General features: G+C 46.5%; 1 protein-coding gene across 2 annotated transcripts in view; it reads right to left on the bottom strand.

Annotated features, from left to right (window-relative positions):
• ADAMTS19 (ADAM metallopeptidase with thrombospondin type 1 motif 19) overlaps positions 1 to 19,099 on the bottom strand; it is a 245,169-nt gene that overhangs the window by 149,012 nt on the left and 77,058 nt on the right. For both annotated transcript variants that reach the window (XM_066603164.1, XM_066603165.1), the window contains exons 5-7: positions 17,119 to 17,202; positions 13,464 to 13,621; positions 2,623 to 2,666 (exon numbers count right to left, since the gene is read on the bottom strand). In XM_066603164.1, coding sequence (XP_066459261.1) covers positions 2,623 to 2,666; positions 13,464 to 13,621; positions 17,119 to 17,202 — 286 coding nt within the window. The remainder of the gene's footprint in view (positions 1 to 2,622; positions 2,667 to 13,463; positions 13,622 to 17,118; positions 17,203 to 19,099) is intronic.

Genomic DNA, 19,099 nt, shown 5'->3' with positions numbered 1-19,099 from the left:
CCTCCCCGCTCTCCCCCGCCGATCCCTGCCCGCCGCCGGCAGCTGAATCTTTGCTCCCGAGCGGGCAGGTACTCGCTAAGGGCAATGCTCGATCGAGCAATTGCCCTTAGCGAGTATGCTCGCTAATCTCTAATACCTACGCGTAGAACCTCAGTGCAAAATAAGTTGTTTTCTGAGCTGGGTGTGTGTTTGAACACACGCCTAGCTGTCAGCAGATTCCATTGCTCTCCTTCTCCTACTTATTATGTATGTGAAACGAAACACAATGAGTACACTGCTATCCTGCAGTCTTTTGCAAGATGAGTGAAATACATTTAAATGGAATGTTAAGAAGATTATTTATCACTTGTTTATTTAATCACTTATCTACATATGATTAGGCTGTTTATTGACGCCATGACCCAGTCGTATAACCCCTAAGGTGCCGCAGGTATTGCAGACCGTATCATCTACGTAGTTTTACAGAATAAAGATAAATCTCTTATATAAGGTTTTATTATTGGAAAAAACAAAAATAATAATAAAACTACAAAAAATTGGTATTTCTGAATGCGCAATAATCTGCACTAAAAAAATCAATACGATATTTAAGGTACATGCACATGGACAATATTTCTGTCCATTATTTGGATCGAAAAACAAGTCTGAAAATTGGACAGAAATAGCATCCATTCATTTCAATGAATGGCTGAGCACTGCCTGTGATTGGATGAGTGCTCACCCAATCAGACCAGCACTTTCTGGAGTCGGGAATTTTTAAATCCCCAGCCAGCAGCAAGTGCTTCAAAGTAGTGCCGCGGACCAAGCGTCAAGACGCATAGGAGCCCCGACTGTGGTGGAAGGTGATGTATATATTTTTAAATTTTTTTTACACCAGCTAGGGAGAATTTTCAGGGAAGGCCTTATATTTCAAGCCCTTCCCCAAAAATCGCTGTGGGGGTTGCTTGCATCCCATTGCTTTCAATAGGGCGGCTGCAGTAGCTCCGGCCCCATTAAAAGCAATGGGCATGGAGCTTCAGTCACATGCATTTTGATCATGCAAGGAGTGACTTTTTTTTGCGCATGTAGGTGCGCAAAAAACAACGCTTATCTGACTGAGCCCTTATAGTAGAACTGATGTGGATTCCATGTCAAATTCTACAGCAAAATCTGCAATGTGAACATACCCTAAAAAGTAGTCTGAAACACTTCTGTCTCAACAATGGCTTAGGCTACTGCTTTATCCCTTCCCTATGCTTTTACACTGCAGATTGGTGTATTCAGATTAGCTGTTTTATATAAGCACAAGCTCTATGGGAGATTGGTAGATGCAAAGAGCATTTCCTTTACATCCAGGGTAAAACCATAAGAAACTGCAGAGAACTAAGTCACCAGGAACATAAATAAATCAAAGGGATAAATTGAACCAAAAGAGCCTTAGTAGGGGTAGTGGTGGTGGTGGTGGTGGTGGTGGTGGGGGGGGGGAGCGGATTCCTCTTTATGTAACATTTTACATCCCAGGATACAAAATTATACAAAAAGACAGAATACAATGAGAAAATTTCAAAAGTACAAAAAAATAACCTGCATCTACCGTGTTTCCCCGAAAATAAGGCACCCCCTGAAATTTGCAGAAGTCCCAAATATAAGGTACCCCCCGATAGTAAGGCATAGTAAAGTGTGCAGGCAAGTCAAGAGGCCTGTCCCCTGCTGCCATCCCCGTTGTCTCCTACCTCCAGATGTATAGGTAGATCTGCAGACAGTCTGCTGTTATCCTGTCCCTGCTGTGCTGAACGAGTGTGCTGTTGTGAGCTCCCCTTGCTGGCTGGAAAAGTCCATACTGTACGTTCTGTTCCTGCTGTACATGTCTGCTGTGATGAGCTCCCCCTGGTGGCCGGAAGCTGCAATACCACCCCTGCTTACAAGTGGTACAGGAACTTCTGTCTGCAGACAGGTACATTACTTTACAGCCCTTATTTTTTTATGGCTCTGTGTGTGAGTCAGGCAACCTGTGTGATTCTTAAGGCTGGGTTCCCACAGAGCGTATTTCCAGTGGAAATCTCGCAGTTTGGCCACAGCCATAAACAGTGAGATTACCGCCGGGAAAGCGCTGTTTCAAAACCCACGGCACTCAGCTGCTTGTTTTGAAGCGACCTGGCTGCACGCTTTTCCGTTTCTGTGGCCGGTGAATCCGCACCACAATACCGGCTTCTCCCAGCTTTGCTGTGACAGATTTGCTGTCCCATGTGGACGAGATTTCTGAGAAATTTCGTCCACAAAGCTGGCCAATTGAGGGATTAGCGGCCACAGACGGATTTGCCGCAGCGAAATAAGACACCCCCTGAAAATAAGACGTAGCGCATATTTGGGAGCAAAAATTAATATAAGACGCGTCTTATTTTCGGGGGAAACAGGGTATTATGTTCTGTACTGATAGGATTGTAAAATTCTAATTACAGCAAGTAGAGAACGCTCTTATTGTTCTTAAAAATCCAATATGGACATGCAGATATACTGTAGCAAAGTTGAATTTGTTATGTAACTGTTTGTGCTCTGCTATATCAGTACATACAATAGATATCAGATAGGCATATCAAACCCGACATATAATAGAAATCCATACTGCAAATACATTTTACTCACCCACTGTATCACATGGTTCATCTTTATGCACACAGAAATCCGTCCTAGGAGGGGAAACAATTACACATTAATCACTATCAGCTCTGTCAGACTAGTAATAATTATGTGACCATTCTGCACAGATTTAATATGCCTCAGTTGGTAAAAACAAGAATCCATTATTGTAACCAAGACTGCAGAAAAGTAATGATGGATTAGCAAATAGGTATTGCAAACTTTATCTAATTCTGTGAGGGGTATTGAGACGGAGAAATAAGCATCTGATAGCTAATTTCATTCAGTGTTTGAATATTACATTATTTTACATATTCTGAATTTTATTATAAAGAATTACATACAATACAGTTTTTTTTTTAAATAACATTCCAAATCAGGTCTAAAAATATTTCAGAAAATGCACCTAATTTTATAACTCTGCTGCATGATAGCCTCAGCTGAAAAGGAGGTTTGAGGTAGTCTGATCCCGCATGTGGGAGGCCAGCAGTAGATTCCGGCTGTGAGCCCGGCTGGTACCCCTGCGTACGGCACTTTACTGTATTGTGTATGACCATAGCAGCTCGCAGGCAAGCATGGGCAGTATTTTTGCTTGTTTGCATTTCCCGTGCCGTTGCTTAGCGATGACGTGGGTACCTGCAGCTCATGTACAATGTTAATTGCATATGGGCTGCGGGTTGGACGCCTCCATTGACTTATATGGAGGCCGTACACATAGATTCTGCGCAAAATAGAGTATGCTGCAATTTTTCTTCCGCTTACGGAATACGCAGTTTGTATCCACGAGTGTGAAGAAAAAAATCAAAAGTACATGTCTTTCAATGCTCGCATTTCACCACGGATCGTCTGCGTGGACGGAGAGCGCAGAATCCACAATTCAAATACGGTTATGTGAAACCGGACTCAAGCTTCAGATCTGTGCGCTTGGATTAGTTATTGTATATAGACAGGCTCAGCAGGAAGATGTTCAGTGGATTTAACTAACAGCACAAGATACTAAAATACAGGTGAGAAAAGGGAGATAGTAATTGACACATCTACTAAACCAGGGGTCCCCAACTCCAGTCCTCAGGGACCACCAACAGGTCATGTTTTCAGGATATCCTATGGTAAGAAGATCTGTGGCAATGTCCAAGGCACCGACAATAATTACATCACCTGTGCAACACTGAGGAAATCTTGAAAACATGATCTGTTGGTGGTCCCTGAGGACTGGAGTTGGAAAACAGTGTACTAAACTAATATGAGCCATGGTAAAAGGGGAGTCTGGCCTTTAACATGACTACTGCAAGCTGTCTATATCAGTGCACCTATGTAAAAACACAAATAAAAATCCACTACGTAGTCAACACAATTATACATCAACATAAGGCTGGCTTCACACTGGCGATAGGCTTTCTTGCGATGCGATTGAATTCAATGAATGGCTGAGCACTGCCTGTGATTGGCTGTGCACTGTGACCAATCTGGCGGATTACGTGGCTCTTCAAACATTGTTCATGCGCAAATATGCTATGGCAAGCATATTTGCGCATACACTAATCTGAAAGAGCCCTTAGACTAATGATGCATACTAATACACAGTGTGCATCAGATAGCCAGAGAAGTGGCATGGCCATCTTTGTTTGTTGTGGACCAGAGGGTCACTTAAGAATTTGTTATTATTATTATTACCACCATTATTACAACTAATATGCTTTTAACCAAGACATTAATTTTCACCATTAAAATATGAATTAAATACAGCACTTTGCAGACGTTCTAGGCATGTGTGGATAAAATGCTGCAAAGTAACATTGTTTTCAAAAATAGAAGGTGCCTGGTTGACTTAAAATATTTTCTGCAGCAGGATGATGACCCCAAACATCCAGCCAATGTCATTACGAATTATATTCAGTGTAAAGAAGAACAAGGAGTCCTGGAAGTGATGAAATGGCTCCACAGACACCCCCGACATCAAGTCTGTTTGGTATTACATGAAGAGACAATTACAGAAGATCTGTGGTTGGTTCTCCAAAATGCTTGAAAAAAAGAAAATACCCTGCTGAGTTTCTTCGAAACTTTGTGCCTAGAAGAATTATAAGAGGCAGCTGCTTAGGTACTCTGAAGCGACTGCCTGTCATCAGCGGCAGAGCCACAATGGCCTCTTCACGGTGTTATTGTGATTTTATTTATTTTATTAGTAAATCGTGACGCCAGTGCTACATTAGCACAAGAATGTTAAATGTGAGGCAATTTAGAAATCACAAGACCCTGGGTATAAAACGTAGTAACTTTCTTTTCCATTTCTTTGTTGATGTCAGTAGCGATCATATATCAGTGGAAACATACAAGCTTTTCGTTAAAAGTGGTTTTATTCTTTACTAGAGATGAGCGAGCACCAAAATGCTCGGGTGCTCGTTACTCGGGACGAAATTATCGCGATGCTCGAGGGTTCGTTTCGAGTAACGAACCCCATTGAAGTCAATAGGCGACCAGAGCATTTTTGTATTTCGCCGATGCTCGCTAAGGTTTTCATGTGTGAAAATCTGGGCAATTCAAGAAAGTGATGGGAACGACACAGCAACGGATAGGGCAGGCGAGGGGCTACATGTTGGGCTGCATCTCAAGTTCACAGGTCCCACTATTAAGCCACAATACCAGCAAGAATGGCCCCCCCCAACAACTTTTACTTCTGAAAAGCCCTCATTAGCAATGCATACCTTAGCTAAGCACCACACTACCTCCAACAAAGCACAATCACTGCCTGCATGACACTCCGCTGCCACTTCTCCTGGGTTACATGCTGACCAACCACCCCCCCCCACGACCCAGTGTCCACAGCGCACACCAAACTGTCCCTGCCCAGCCTTCAGCTGCCCTCATGCCATGCCACACTCATGTCTATTTATAAGTGCGTCTGCCAGAGGAAAAGCAGGCACACACTGCAGAGGGTTGGCACGGCTAGGCAGCGACCCTCTTTAAAAGGGGCGGGGCGATAGCCCACAATGCTGTACAGAAGCAATGAGAAATAGAATCCTGTGCCACCGCCATCAGGAGCTGCACACGTGGGCATAGCAATGGGCAACCTATGTGCCACACACTATTCATTCTGTCAAGGTGTCTGCATGCCCCAGTCAGACCGCGGTTTTTAATTCATAGACACAGGCAGGTACAACTCCCTATTGTGAAGTCCCTGTGGACCGACAGCATGGGTGGCTCCCTGGAACCCACCGGCGGTACATAAAAATATCCCATTGCATTGCCCAACACAGCTGAGGTAGTAATGTCGTGCTTAATGCAGGTGGGCTTCGGCCCACACTGCATGCCCCAGTCTGACTGGGGTTCTTTAGATGTGGAAACAGATGCATTTATAATTCCCTGTGGACTCACAGCATGGGTGGCTCCCTGGAACCCACCGGCGGTACATAAAAATATCCCATTGCATTGCCCAACACAGCTGAGGTAGTAATGTCGTGCTTAATGCAGGTGGGCTTCGGCCCACACTGCATGGCCCAGTCTGACTGGGGTTCTTTAGATGCGGAAACAGATGCATTTAAAATTCTCTGTGGACCCACAGCATGGGTGGGTGCCAGGAAGCCACCGGCGGTACATAAATATATCCCATTGCAGTGCCCAACACAGCGGATGTAACGTCAGCTGTAATGCAGGTGGGCTAAAAATTCATTTGATTACACTGTAGGCGAGGGCCCACAAAAATTGCTGTATCAACAGCACTAATGTACATCCAAAAAATTGGCCATGGCCAACCAAGAGGGCAGGTGAAACCCATTAATCGCTTTGGTTAATGTGGCTTAAGTGGTAACTAGGCCTGGAGGCAGCCCAGTTTAACAAAAAATTGGTTCAAGTTAAAGTTTCAACGCTTTTAAGAGCATTGAAACGTATAAAAATTGTTTAGAAAAATTATATGACTGAGCCTTGTGGCCCTAAGAAAAATTGCCCGTTCGGCGTGATTACGTGAGGTTTCAGGAGGAGGAGCAGGAGGAGGAGGAGGAATATTATACACAGATTGATGAAGCAGAAATGTCCCCGTTTTGGATGGTGAGAGAGAACGATGCTTCCATCCGCGGGTGCAGCCTACGTATTGCTTAGGTATCGCTGCTGTCCGCTGGTGGAGAAGAGAAGTCTGGGGAAATCCAGGCTTTGTTCATCTTGATGAGTGTAAGCCTGTCGGCACTGTCGGTTGACAGGTGGGTACGCTTATCCGTGATGATTCCCCCAGCCGCACTAAACACACTCTCTGACAAGACGCTAGCCGCAGGACAAGCAAGCACCTCCAGGGCATACAGCGCGAGTTCAGGCCATGTGTCCAGCTTCGACACCCAGTAGTTGTAGGTGGCAGAGGCGTCACGGAGGACGGTCGTGCGATCGGCTACGTACTCCCTCACCATCCTTTTACAGTGCTCCCGCCGACTCAGCCTTGACTGGGGAGCGGTGACACAGTCTTGCTGGGGAGCCATAAAGCTGGCAAAGGCCAGAGAATGTTCCCCTGCCTGCGCTGTACATGCTGCCTGATCTCTGTGCCTCCCCTGCTACCTGGCCCTCGGAACTGCGCCTTCTGCCACTAGCGCTGTCGGATGGGAAGTTTACCATCAGTTTGTCCACCAGAGTCCTGTGGTATAGCATCATTCTCGAACCCCTTTCCTCTTCGGGAATGAGAGTGCAAAGGCTCTCCTTATACCGTGGATCGAGCAGTGTGTACACCCAGTAATCCGTAGTGGCCAGAATGCGTGTAACGCGAGGGTCACGAGAAAGGCATCCTAACATGAAGTCAGCCATGTGTGCCAGGGTACCTGTACGCAACACATGGCTGTCCTCACTAGGAAGATCACTTTCAGGATCCTCCTCCTCCTCCTCTTCCTCCTCCTCAGGCCATACACGCTGAAAGGATGACAGGCAAGCAGCATGGGTAACGTCAGCAGTGGGCCAAGCTGTCTCTTCCCCCTCCTCCTCATGCTCCTCCTCCTCCTCCTGAACGCGCTGAGATATAGACAGGAGGGTGCTCTGACTATCCAGTGACATACTGTCTTCCCCCGGCTCTGTTTCCGAGCGCAAAGCGTCTGCTTTTATGCTTTGCAGGGAACTTCTCAAGATGCATAGCAGAGGAATGGTGACGCTAATGATTGCAGCATCGCCGCTCACCACCTGGGTAGACTCCTCAAATTTTCCAAGGACCTGGCAGATGGCTGCCAACCAGGCCCACTCTTCTGTAAATAATTGAGGAGGCTGACTCCCACTGCGCCGTGCAAGTTGGAGTTGGTATTTCACTATAGCTCTACGCTGCTCATAGAGTCTGGCCAACATGTGGAGCGTAGAGTTCCACTGTGTGGGCACGTCGCACAGCAGTCGGTGCACTGGCAGATTAAACCAATCTTGCAGGGTGCGCAGGGTGGCAGCGTCCGTGTGGGACTTGCGGAAATGTGCGCAGAGCCGGCGCACCTTTACGAGCAGGTCTGACAAGCGTGGGTAGCTTTTCAGAAAGCGCTGAACCACCAAGTTAAAGACGTGGGCCAGGCATGGCACGTGCGTGAGGCTGCCGAGCTGCAGAGCCGCCACCAGGTTACGCCCATTGTCACACACGATCATGCCCGGTTGGAGGCTCAGCGGCGCAAGCCAGCGGTCGGTCTGCTCTGTCAGACCCTGCAGCAGTTCGTGAGCCGTGTGGCTCTTCTCTCCTAAGCTGAGTAGTTTCAGCACGGCCTGCTGACGCTTGCCCACCGCTGTGCTGCCACGCCGCGTGACACCGACTGCTGGCGACGTGCTGCTGCTGACACATCTTGATTGCGAGACAGAGGTTGCGTAGGAGGAGGAGGAGGGTGGTTTAGTGGAGGAAGCATACACCCCCGCAGATACCACCACCGAGCTGGGGCACGCAATTCGGGGGGTGGGTAGGACGTGAGCGGTCCCAGGCTCTGACTCTGTCCCAGCCTCCACTAAATTCACCCAATGTGCCATCAGGGAGATATAGTGGCCCTGCCCGCCTGTGCTTGTCCACGTGTCTGTTGTTAAGTGGACCTTGGCAGTAACAGCGTTGGTGAGGGCGCGTACAATGTTGCGGGAGACGTGGTCGTGCAGGCCTGGGACGGCACATCGGGAAAAGTAGTGGCGACTGGGAACCGAGTAGCGCGGGGCCACCGCCGCCATCATGCTTTTGAAAGCCTCCGTTTCCACAAGCCTATACGGCAGCATCTCCAGGCTGATCAATTTTGCAATGTGCACGTTTAACGCTTGAGCGTGCGGGTGCGTGGCGTCGTACTTGCGCTTGCGCTCAAACTGTGGCGCTAGCGACGTCTGGACGCTACGCTGAGAGACATTGCTGGATGGGGCCGAGGACAGCGGAGGTGAGGGTGTGGGTGCAGGCCAGGAGACGGTAGTGCCTGTGTCCTCAGAGGGGGGTTGGATCTCAGTGGCAGGTTGGGGCACAGGGGGAGAGGCAGTGGTGCAAACCGGAGGCGGTGAACGGGCATCGTCCCACCTTGTGGGGTGCTTGGCCATCATATGCCTGCGTATGCTGTTGGTGGTGCCTCCCCAGCTGATCTTGGCGCGACAAAGGTTGCACAACACTGTTCGTCGGTCGTCAGGCGTCTCTGTGAAAAACTGCCACACCGTAGAGCACCTTGACCTCTGCAGGGTGGCATGGCGCGAGGGGGCGCTTTGGGAAACAGTTGGTGGATTATTCGGTCTGGCCCTGCCTCTACCCCTGGCCACCGCACTGGCTCGGCCTGTGCCCACACCCTGACTTGGGCCTCCGCATCCTCGCCCGCGTCCACGTCCTATAGGCCTACCCCTACCCCTCAGCATGGTGTATTACCAGTGATTTGATTTCCCAGGCAGGAAAAAAATTGGCGCAAGCCTGCAGCCAAAATAGAATTTTTTCCCTTGTTTTTCAAAGGACAAGCCACACTGCGTGTATTCAATGAATACTACTAAGTTTAATAACTGTGTTGTGGCCCTGCAAATGTGTCACAGAACTGCAGTGATGCAAAGTTATTCGCTACAGCAGATCAGGGATTTCCCATGCAGGAAAAAAATTGGCGCAAGCTTGCAGCCAAAATAGAATTTTTTCCCTTGTTTTTCAAAGGACAAGCCATACTGCGTGTATTAAATGAATACTACTAAGTTTAATAACTGTGTTGTGGCCCTGCAAATGTGTCACAGAACTGCAGTGATGCAAAGTTATTCGCTACAGCAGATCAGGGATTTCCCATGCAGGAAAAAAATTGGCGCAAGCCTGCAGCCAAAATAGAATTTTTTCCCTTGTTTTTCAAAGGACAAGCCACACTGCGTGTATTCAATGAATACTACTAAGTTTAATAACTGTGTTGTGGCCCTGCAAATGTGTCACAGAACTGCAGTGATGCAAAGTTATTCGCTACAGCAGATCAGGGATTTCCCTTGCAGGAAAAAAATTGGTGCAAGCCTGCAGTAAAACGTAGCTGGCTGCGTCTGATTTTTTTTAACGTTCTGCACGCAGCACACACGTACCCAGAGCCCTGAGGACTGTCAGAGGCAGGCGAAATAGAATTTTTTCCCTTGTTTTTCAAAGGAAAAGCCACACTGCGTCTATTCAATGAATAATGTATGTCTTCTGGCCCTGCCTACACAATTCTATCCCTGTAGTATTAATGCCGGGTGCAATGGTCTGCACAGCCGGTTTTGAGAAAGAAAAAAAAATATGCAACACTGCTAACAGCAGCCTGGACAGTACTGCACACGGATAGATGTGGCCCTAGAAAGGACCGTTGGGGTTCTTGAAGCCTACACTCACTGCTAACACTCTCCCTGCCTAACCACCACTTCTGTCCCTATTGCAGGGCGCAATGCTCTGCAGATCCAATTTTGAAAAAAAAAAAAAAATACAGTGCTAACACAGTACTGCACACTATTAGATGTGGCCCTGAGAAGGACCGTTGGGGTTCTTGAAGCCTACACTAACTCCTAACGCTCTCCCTACAGCAGCTCCAGCACGATACCACTTTCCCTCAGCTAACTCACAAGGCATGTGTGGCGAGCCGCGGGAGGGGCCGATTTTTATACTCGGGTGACATCAGATCTCCCCAGCCACTCACAGCAGGGGGGTGGTATAGGGCTTGAACGTCGCAGGGGGAAGTTGTAATGCCTTCCCTGTCTTTCAATTGGCCAGAAAAGCGCGCTAACGTCTCAGAGAGGAAACTGAAAGTAACCGGAACACCGCGTGGTACTCGTTACGAGTAACGAGCATCCCGAACACCCTAATATTCGCACGAATATCAAGCTCGGACGAGTACGTTCGCTCATCTCTATTCTTTACATGTTAGGAGTATCATTAACAGGAATAATGTACATGGGATTCTTCAGGTTACAGACAGAGATGATGCTCTGGTAACATATGACAGTGCTGTTAGTTTTCCTTGGGCCGGTTTAATAGCTCTTCAGTGGCGTGAACTGTGAGTGGTATACACCTTTGTTCTGACCCAGGTTATGAGGGCATTCCGTGGCTCTGGTGTCTGCAATTATAATTCTGCTCTGCATTTGGGGCCCTCTGCTCATAGTAAAATGAATACTTGTGTGATTTACCTCTCGTGTCTCAGCCACCTCACGGGGACTCTCCTGTGACATGCCGTAACTCGCCTCCGGATCCAACAACTCTTCTGGTAGCTTCCGGCAGCTACCTGACTGCAATGCTGACAGGGGTCTTTCTTCTCACGGTAATCCTAACTCAATCTCTATACACACTAACACTGTCCCCCCCCCCCCTCTCTCTCTGATGGACACCCGAAGAGTTTTACTATCTAACTCTCTCATCTGTCTGGCTAACTCCTCTCAACTACACACATGATCACACTGACTAACTATGCGGTTCACTTGTTTACCAGCTGACTTACTGACAAACTCTGCTCACTTTACTGTTCTGATCTGACTGACATCTCACTGACTGATGATCTTCTCACTATTACTGCGACACGACTCCTCTCCTACCTCTCTCTCTCTCTTTTCACCCCCCAGACCTGCTCGATCAACTGCCTTCCAACTGTCACTCCACTGGCTTTCAGCCAATCAGAGTTCAATCTGCCAGCAACCAATCAAAAGCAACTGTCCATCTGGCAGGTTATTAATAGCTCTGTCATAGGGCATACATTTACGTCCTGCAGCTGCAGAGTATGTATGAAGGGAGATCGCGGGATGATCTCCCATCATACACCGCAGGGGCCAGCTGTTTCTTACAGCGGATACCCAGCGCAACAACTCTGATCGGCCACTTCGGCTGATTTAAAGCCATTAACCCTTTAAATGTAGCTCTCATTTCTGAGATTGCAGGGAGCCATTCAGGTGTCAGGGCACCCCAGGGGCCTTCTGAAAAACTCAGGCTGTCATGGCAGAATGCCTATCAATCATACTGTAGCTTGGATGCTCTGGAGCCCAACTGCACTTAAAGGGAACCCGTCAACACCGTTAAGTGTCACACACTACGTTCCAGTTCTATGTGCCCCAAGTGTGAATCTTTTCAGTTGGCTCTGTGCCTACTCTCCCATAGAGATCAATGTGAGAATTGACTGAAAAGAGTCACGCTGTGATTGCACACTGATTTCTCCATGGCACAGAGCAGTAACAGGGGGCTTGTAGCCATATTTACAATGGTTATCACAATGAATGCCCTTACTAGACATTATTGCCAAACCCACCACAATGGGAGAACTTCTGATGATGGTTCTGATGGAAAATGTCCACCAAAGACATTGGTTGATCTTTTAAACTACCAATCAATCGTCTAGAATTTCAAAAATTGTTCCATGACAAGCAGACCTGAGGGTGGTTATACACACAGTAGTTTTTGGAAAAGCACACAAACTTTTAGTGATTTTTTTTCAGACATTTTTTGCAGCAAAAATGCTGCGGCCAACTATTAGCTGTAAGGTCTTGTTCATACAGCCCTTGAAGTGTTGCATTTTGATGATAAACATTTTAATTCACAGCAGAAATTAGAGACTGTACCAGAATAGGACCAGCTGCACACAAACAGATTTTTGCTGCGGATCCTCTGTATGGATGTAAACTTGCTTTTTCCTTCTCACTCGCAGAAATGTATTACGATCACAATCCCAAAATCGCAGCATACTTTATTTTGGTGCGGACTCCACGTGGACGGCTTCCACAGTCAATCACTGCAGCACTCGATGAACCAATCACAGCCATCACATTGAATGGCTGTGATTGGTTCATTGAGCGCTGTAGTGATTAGCTGAGCCGTGGTGGTCAGCACTTCTTGGAGGCTGGATTTTTGAAACCCCTGACCAGGAAGTGCTGGGTGAAGACTAGAAACAAGTGTGCCAGAGCTGCGGAGACGTGCAGCGCTGCGGACAGCGCCTGTTAGATAATGTTTTTTTATTTTTATGCACCCAGGGGTTATTTTAGGGCTTAAACAGTAGGACTTCCTACTGAAACAGTTTCATCACACCACACGAAAACCGCATTTCCGTGCGATGCGATGCAACAGAAAGGAAGGCTCCATAGGGAAACATGGGCTACAAAACATCACAAATCGTGGCTGTATAGAGCATGCCGCAATCTTTTTCTATCGCAATATAGGAGGATACAAAACATCGCTAATGTGAAGGAATCCATTGGAAAGCATGGGCTTCACATTCATGTGATTTTTAGCGCTGTCGCATCGCAAGAAAGTCACTCGATTTTGTCACCCGTGTGAAAGCAGCCTTATGCACAGACATATATTGTCTGATCCAATATTTATGATATAAGTCACTTTCACTTTTTCATTTACTCTTCTAAATCTTGCCTAGTCAGCCAAGCCTATTATTAACTGTATATTAACTCACACAGTGATAATCAAAAATATCAACTGGCTTTACCTGGTTATAAGAACCGCAGCATCAACTGCTGAATATTCATCACCCCAGCTTGTGGACATCTCCATGTGGACATCATTCTTCTTTCCAAATTCATCAAGCTGCCATTTACAAAAGCTTTCCAACATTTTCTCTCCGTGGTGTCCTATATACATATCTGCCTATAAAAAAAATCAGTGTGTGGTTATAGATGATTCTTCCTGCCCATTTTGTACATTAAGGGCAAAAACTAACGAGTGTATGTGCAACGACTCTCGCCGTTACGGAGCATAGTAAAGCGCAAACATTTTTTTTTTTTTTCGGAGGAGGGGCATTCAAACTCGGTGCCATTGTATTAACTATCTGCAAGAAAGATAGGGCGAGTCCGTACTATAAATGGGCAAGAATGCCACTGAGGCCTTGTTCACACGAGCACTGTTTTAGTGCGGTATAGGTGCATGAAAAAATTGTGCCTATACTGCGCTAAAAATCGCGTGAATGGGCAACTGCTCCAGGAGAAGAGAGAGAAGAAGCCCTGCAGGGCTCCAAGATTTCCACAGAACAGGGAGAGAGAGTGGGGCTGTGGTTTAATCCCCCTTAGCAGAGAGAATTGTCCTATAGGGGATTAATCCATAGCAGGGAGAGAAAGCAAGGCTATGGGTTAATCCCCCATAGCCCCGCTCTGTCTCTCCCTGCTATGGGTAATTTCCCATAGCCCGGCTCGCTCTCCTATGGAGGACTAACCCTTAGCCCCTCTCTGTCTCTACCTGCTCTGAGTTTCCCCAAGGGATATCCTAATAGCGGAAAGAGAGTAAGAATGGTTAGAGAGAAGGGGCGTGGCTATATGGCTTCTCACAGAGATTTCCCATAGCAAATATAGAGGGGGCTGGACTAGAGGGGTGGTGCTATACGGTGGATCCCTCTAGCTCTGCCCCTCCTCCCTAGCTCTTGGGGAATCCCTGTAACCTTGCTCCCCTCTCTCTCCCCACTATAGGGAAATCCCTTGGGAAGAGAGGTCGTGGGAGTCCCCTACTGCCCCTCGCTGCTGGGGAATTGCCCAGCAGCGGGGCTGGAGGAATACCCTGCTGCTTACAGCAGGATATTTATAACATGCTGCTCAGAAGCACATTTTAAATGTCCATTTGTAAATTTATTGTTAGTCCCCGCGGGGATTAAAGGGGTTGTCCCGCGCCGAAACAGTTTTTTTTTTTTTTTTAACCCCCCCCCCCGTTCGGCGCGAGACAACCCCGATGCAGGGGTTAAAAAAACAACCCGCACAGCGCTTACCTGAATCCCGGCGGTCCGGCGTCTTCATACTTACCTGCTGAAGATGGCCGCCGGGATCCTCTGTCTCCGTGGACCGCAGGGCTTCTGTGCGGTCCATTGCCGATTCCAGCCTCCTGATTGGCTGGAATCGGCACGTGACGGGGCGGAGCTACACGGAGCCGGCATTCTACACGAGCGGCCCCATAGAAGACTGCAGAAGACCCGGACTGCGCAAGCGCGGCTAATTTGGCCATCGGAGGGCGAAAATTAGTCGGCTCCATGGGAACGAGGACGCCAGCAACGGAGCAGGTAAGTATAAAACTTTTGATAACTTCTGTATGGCTCATAATTAATGCACAATGTACATTACAAAGTGCATTAATATGGCCATACAGAAGTGTATAGACCCACTTGCTGCCGCGGGACAACCCCTTTAAGCAATACCTCGGGAAGTCCCCTCATCCCTGTGGAGCTTAACAGGAGTTTAAAATGTGCTTCTGGGCAGAATGTTTTAAATGTCCTGCTGTAAGCAGCGGGGTATTCTCTTGGTCAGCAGAAATCTTCTTTTCCTGCACTCCAGCTCCCATAGGAGTCGATGGAAACTCCTGTGCAGCTCGTACCAAGGATAGGTCAGGTCCTATCTTTACTCGCAGCACGGACCTTAGATGTGAGGATTGTAGCCACGCATGTCCTATCTTTGATGGGTACGAGTATTTGGCGTGGCTTAAATTCTTTCATGTTTCATGCTTCTATAGGAAACCATTGGTTCTTACAGAAGTGCTCTTTTTACATGCATCTAATGCATGAAAACAGCCTTGTGTGAACGAGGCCTAATGAAAACGAAACCATTGATATCAATTTTTGCTTTGTCCCCTTATGAGGCCATAATTATCACAGCCACAAAAGACTAAATTGCACCCGTCTGAAGTTTAAATTGTTATTGGCCTTGTTTGTAAAACTTCGGTCTCGCAAAAGAATAGGCTGTGTAACGTGGCTGGAATGCTCCTTTAACCCCTTAATAACATGGCCTATTTTGCGTTGAGGACCAAACGATTTTTGGTATTTTTTCATCTCCATTTTTCAACAGCCATAACTTTTTTATTTTTCCGTCGACGCGGCCGTATAAGGGCTTGTTTTTTGCGTGGCGAACTGTAGTTTTATTGGTACCATTTTTGGTTACATAGACTATATTGCAAAACTTTTATTATTTTTTTTATGATCGTAGGGAGAGAAAACGCATCAATTCTACCATAGATGTTTGTTTTTGTTTTTTTTTTAAAGCGTTAATTACGCAGCATAAATGACACAATACATTTCTTTTCTGCAGGACAGTACGGTTACAACAATACCAAAATTCTTATATTTTTTTTAGGTTTTTCCACCTTTCCACAATAAAAACCCTTTTTTTTGGAGATTATTATTTTTTTCTAAACTCACTGCATTCAAAGTCCTATAACTTTTATTTTTCCATCGACGGAGCTCTCTGAGAGCTTATTTTTTTGCGAGACGAGCTATAGTTTTTATTGGTACCATTTTGGGGTACACAAGTTTTTATTGATCACTTTTATTGTGTTTTTCTGTGAGGCGAATTGCTAAAAATTAGCATTTTGCCTCAGTTTTTTAGCATTTTTTAACGCTTTTTGCCATGCAGGATAATAAGCGTGTTCAATGTATTGTACGCGTCGATACCAAATATGTGGGATTTGAAATTTTGTTTATGCTATTATGAGAAAAAGCATAAAAAAAGGGTTTAACTTTTTTTTTACATTTTTTATTTTTTGTACTTTATTTTTCTCTTTTTTTTTTTTTACACCATTTGTGTCCCTCTAAGGGACTTACAGTGCAGCACTGCAGATCGCTAGGATAAGGCATGGCAGGACTTTTCTCCTGCCATGCCTTATTGCTTACTATAGCGATCACAGGCTATGGCAATACAGGACGCCGGTATCTGGCATCTTGTTGCCATAGCAACCAGCCAGGCTCTCGCGATGTTATCGCGAGAGCTGGCTGGAGTCACAGAGGGAGCGTGCTCCCTCTGTGAACCCTTCCCCTGCCGCAATCTACTTAGATCACAGCAGGGAAGGGGTTAACAGCGGGGGGCGCATCTCCGATGCCCCCCGCTGTCGCAGTGGGACACCGGCTACTAGTGACAGCCGGCTCCCGCTGCGGGATAGCGCTAGATCTGCCATGATCTCGCGCTATCCCCATGACGTAAGGGTACGTCATTTTGTGGGAAGTACCCCGCTCCAATGATGTACCCTTACCTCATGGGGCGGGAATGGGTTAACAAGTCATGGACCTATGTCAATTGGACACGATCTGGGCTGAGTTTGAATGTCCAGAAGTGATATATGTGTACAGCATATTATGGAATAATGGAACATAATTAACAAAATGTTTATTGACTACTTACTGGTGTTTCGTGAAGAAGAATCAATTTTGTAACCCGGAGACTGATTTGTATTCCAAGACTTTTGTGCTGAAAAAGATTATATACCTAGAAGAAGGAAAATTTTTATCAGAATCAGCTTACAATCGTAGTAGCCTTAGAGCTATATATTTGTTACGCTTGTATGCGTGTATATGGATGTGGGGACAGCAAATTGCAAAATGAGGAACGTTTCTGGTTAGTTGCTTATACATTTAAAGATGATTTATTAAAGTGATTTTCCAGGAATTCACATGGATGGCCAATAGGATAGATCATCAATGTGTGTTCAGTGGGCAGCACAATCTCCCAGGACAACTGCCGATCAGCAGAACGAAGCCGGGTGGCTTTTTCCGGGTGGTACCAGGCGCAGTGACACTAATGTGCATGTTGTGCCGGGGACTGCAGTTCATCCTGAGCTCAATCCTATTAACTTCAGTGTGTATGGTATAAAGTCAGATTATTGTGTTTGTAAATTGTTTTGCCTCTATTTCCCAATGCTTTCAGGTAGCGAGCTTTGCAAATTTCTGAACATACTGTAAGAGCTCATTCAGACGAGCGCTGTTTTCGCACACTATAGTCGCAAGAAAAGATTGCGGCTATTATGCTGTAAAGATTACGTGTACGGGCTACTTCAAGCAGCCCATTCCCACGACCCGAGGTGCGAGCTGTGTGCTTTCAAGGCTCCCACAGGAGCCTATGGAAAGCATGCAGCGAAGATAGGACATGTCCTATCTTTGCGCGCACCTCAGAGCCGACATGTGAGTTTGCACTCGCATGTTTTATCTTTTGTTAAGTGCGCAGATTGCGTCTAACAATCGTCCATGTGAATACTTAGAACTAGAGATGAGGGAGCCTACTCGCTAAGGCAAACTACTCGAGCGAGTAGTGCCTTATGCGAGTACTTGCCCGCTCGTCTCTAAATATTCGGGTGCCGGCGGGAGGCGGGGAAGGAAAGGGGGGGATCTCTCCCTCATTCTCTCCCCCCCCCCCCCCCCCCCGCTCCTCCCTGCTCACTCCCACAACTCATCGCTCTCCCCTGCCGACACCCGAATCTTTTGAGACGAGCGGGCAGGTACTCGCATAAGGCACTACTTGCTCGAGTAGTTTGCCTTAGCGAGTACGCTTGCTCATCTCAACTTAGAACCTATTGGTCCCTATTAGAAGTGTGTTCTGTGCACTGCTAACAGCGTGAAAACAGCACTCGACTGAAGAGGCCTAATAGAGAATATGTAGGTACTGCCCTGCCAAGAACTTCCTTTTCAAGTATTTTACCCCAGAGTGCGGGCCCTGCCTCTCTGTACAAGCATAAGATGTACACATGCATTTTTCTTTAGCTTGGCTCTTAGGCTAGTTTCACACGGGCGATCATGATTTTGCTGCAGGAAAATCATGGTAAATCGCGTCTTTGTTCCGCGATTTTTGGGCGTCTGCAATGCTTTTTTTTTTTTTAATCATCTAGCATTACATTGCTGCCGCCAGCAATAAAAATTGCACAATTAAAACCTGCATTTTTTTTATTGGGAGATTAAAAAAAATAATTAAAAAATAGCAAAGCGTAGAAAGATGGAGCACGCCATGGTTTTTTGTTCTCTCAACATCGCATCAGTAAAAACATCGCAGATGGGGAGAAAACCATTGTAAATCATTGGTTACATAATCTGCTTTTTTACTGACTATTGCATCAGGCGAAAAATCACACTATTTTCTCACCCTTGTGAAACCACCCTTAACATGACATGAAATCACGGTGGGCTGTGCTATCAGGGTGGTCTATTTACACTTTGAATTACTGTAGGATATGTTTTGTTGTGTTAACATAAGTGAACAATACCTTTCTGCGTTATCACAATCAAGGTAAAATTTGTTGCATCTGTCTACTCGGACTAATAAGAACCAGAGCAGTTTTGACAATTGCACAGTTCTCACACTGACCGCCTAAACAAATGGGTGTGATTTTGTCCCA

The sequence above is a fragment of the Eleutherodactylus coqui genome, chromosome 5, assembly GCF_035609145.1.
Source record: "Eleutherodactylus coqui strain aEleCoq1 chromosome 5, aEleCoq1.hap1, whole genome shotgun sequence".
Lineage (NCBI taxonomy): Eukaryota > Metazoa > Chordata > Amphibia > Anura > Eleutherodactylidae > Eleutherodactylus > Eleutherodactylus coqui.
This window is presented reverse-complemented; position numbering and strand designations above follow the sequence as displayed.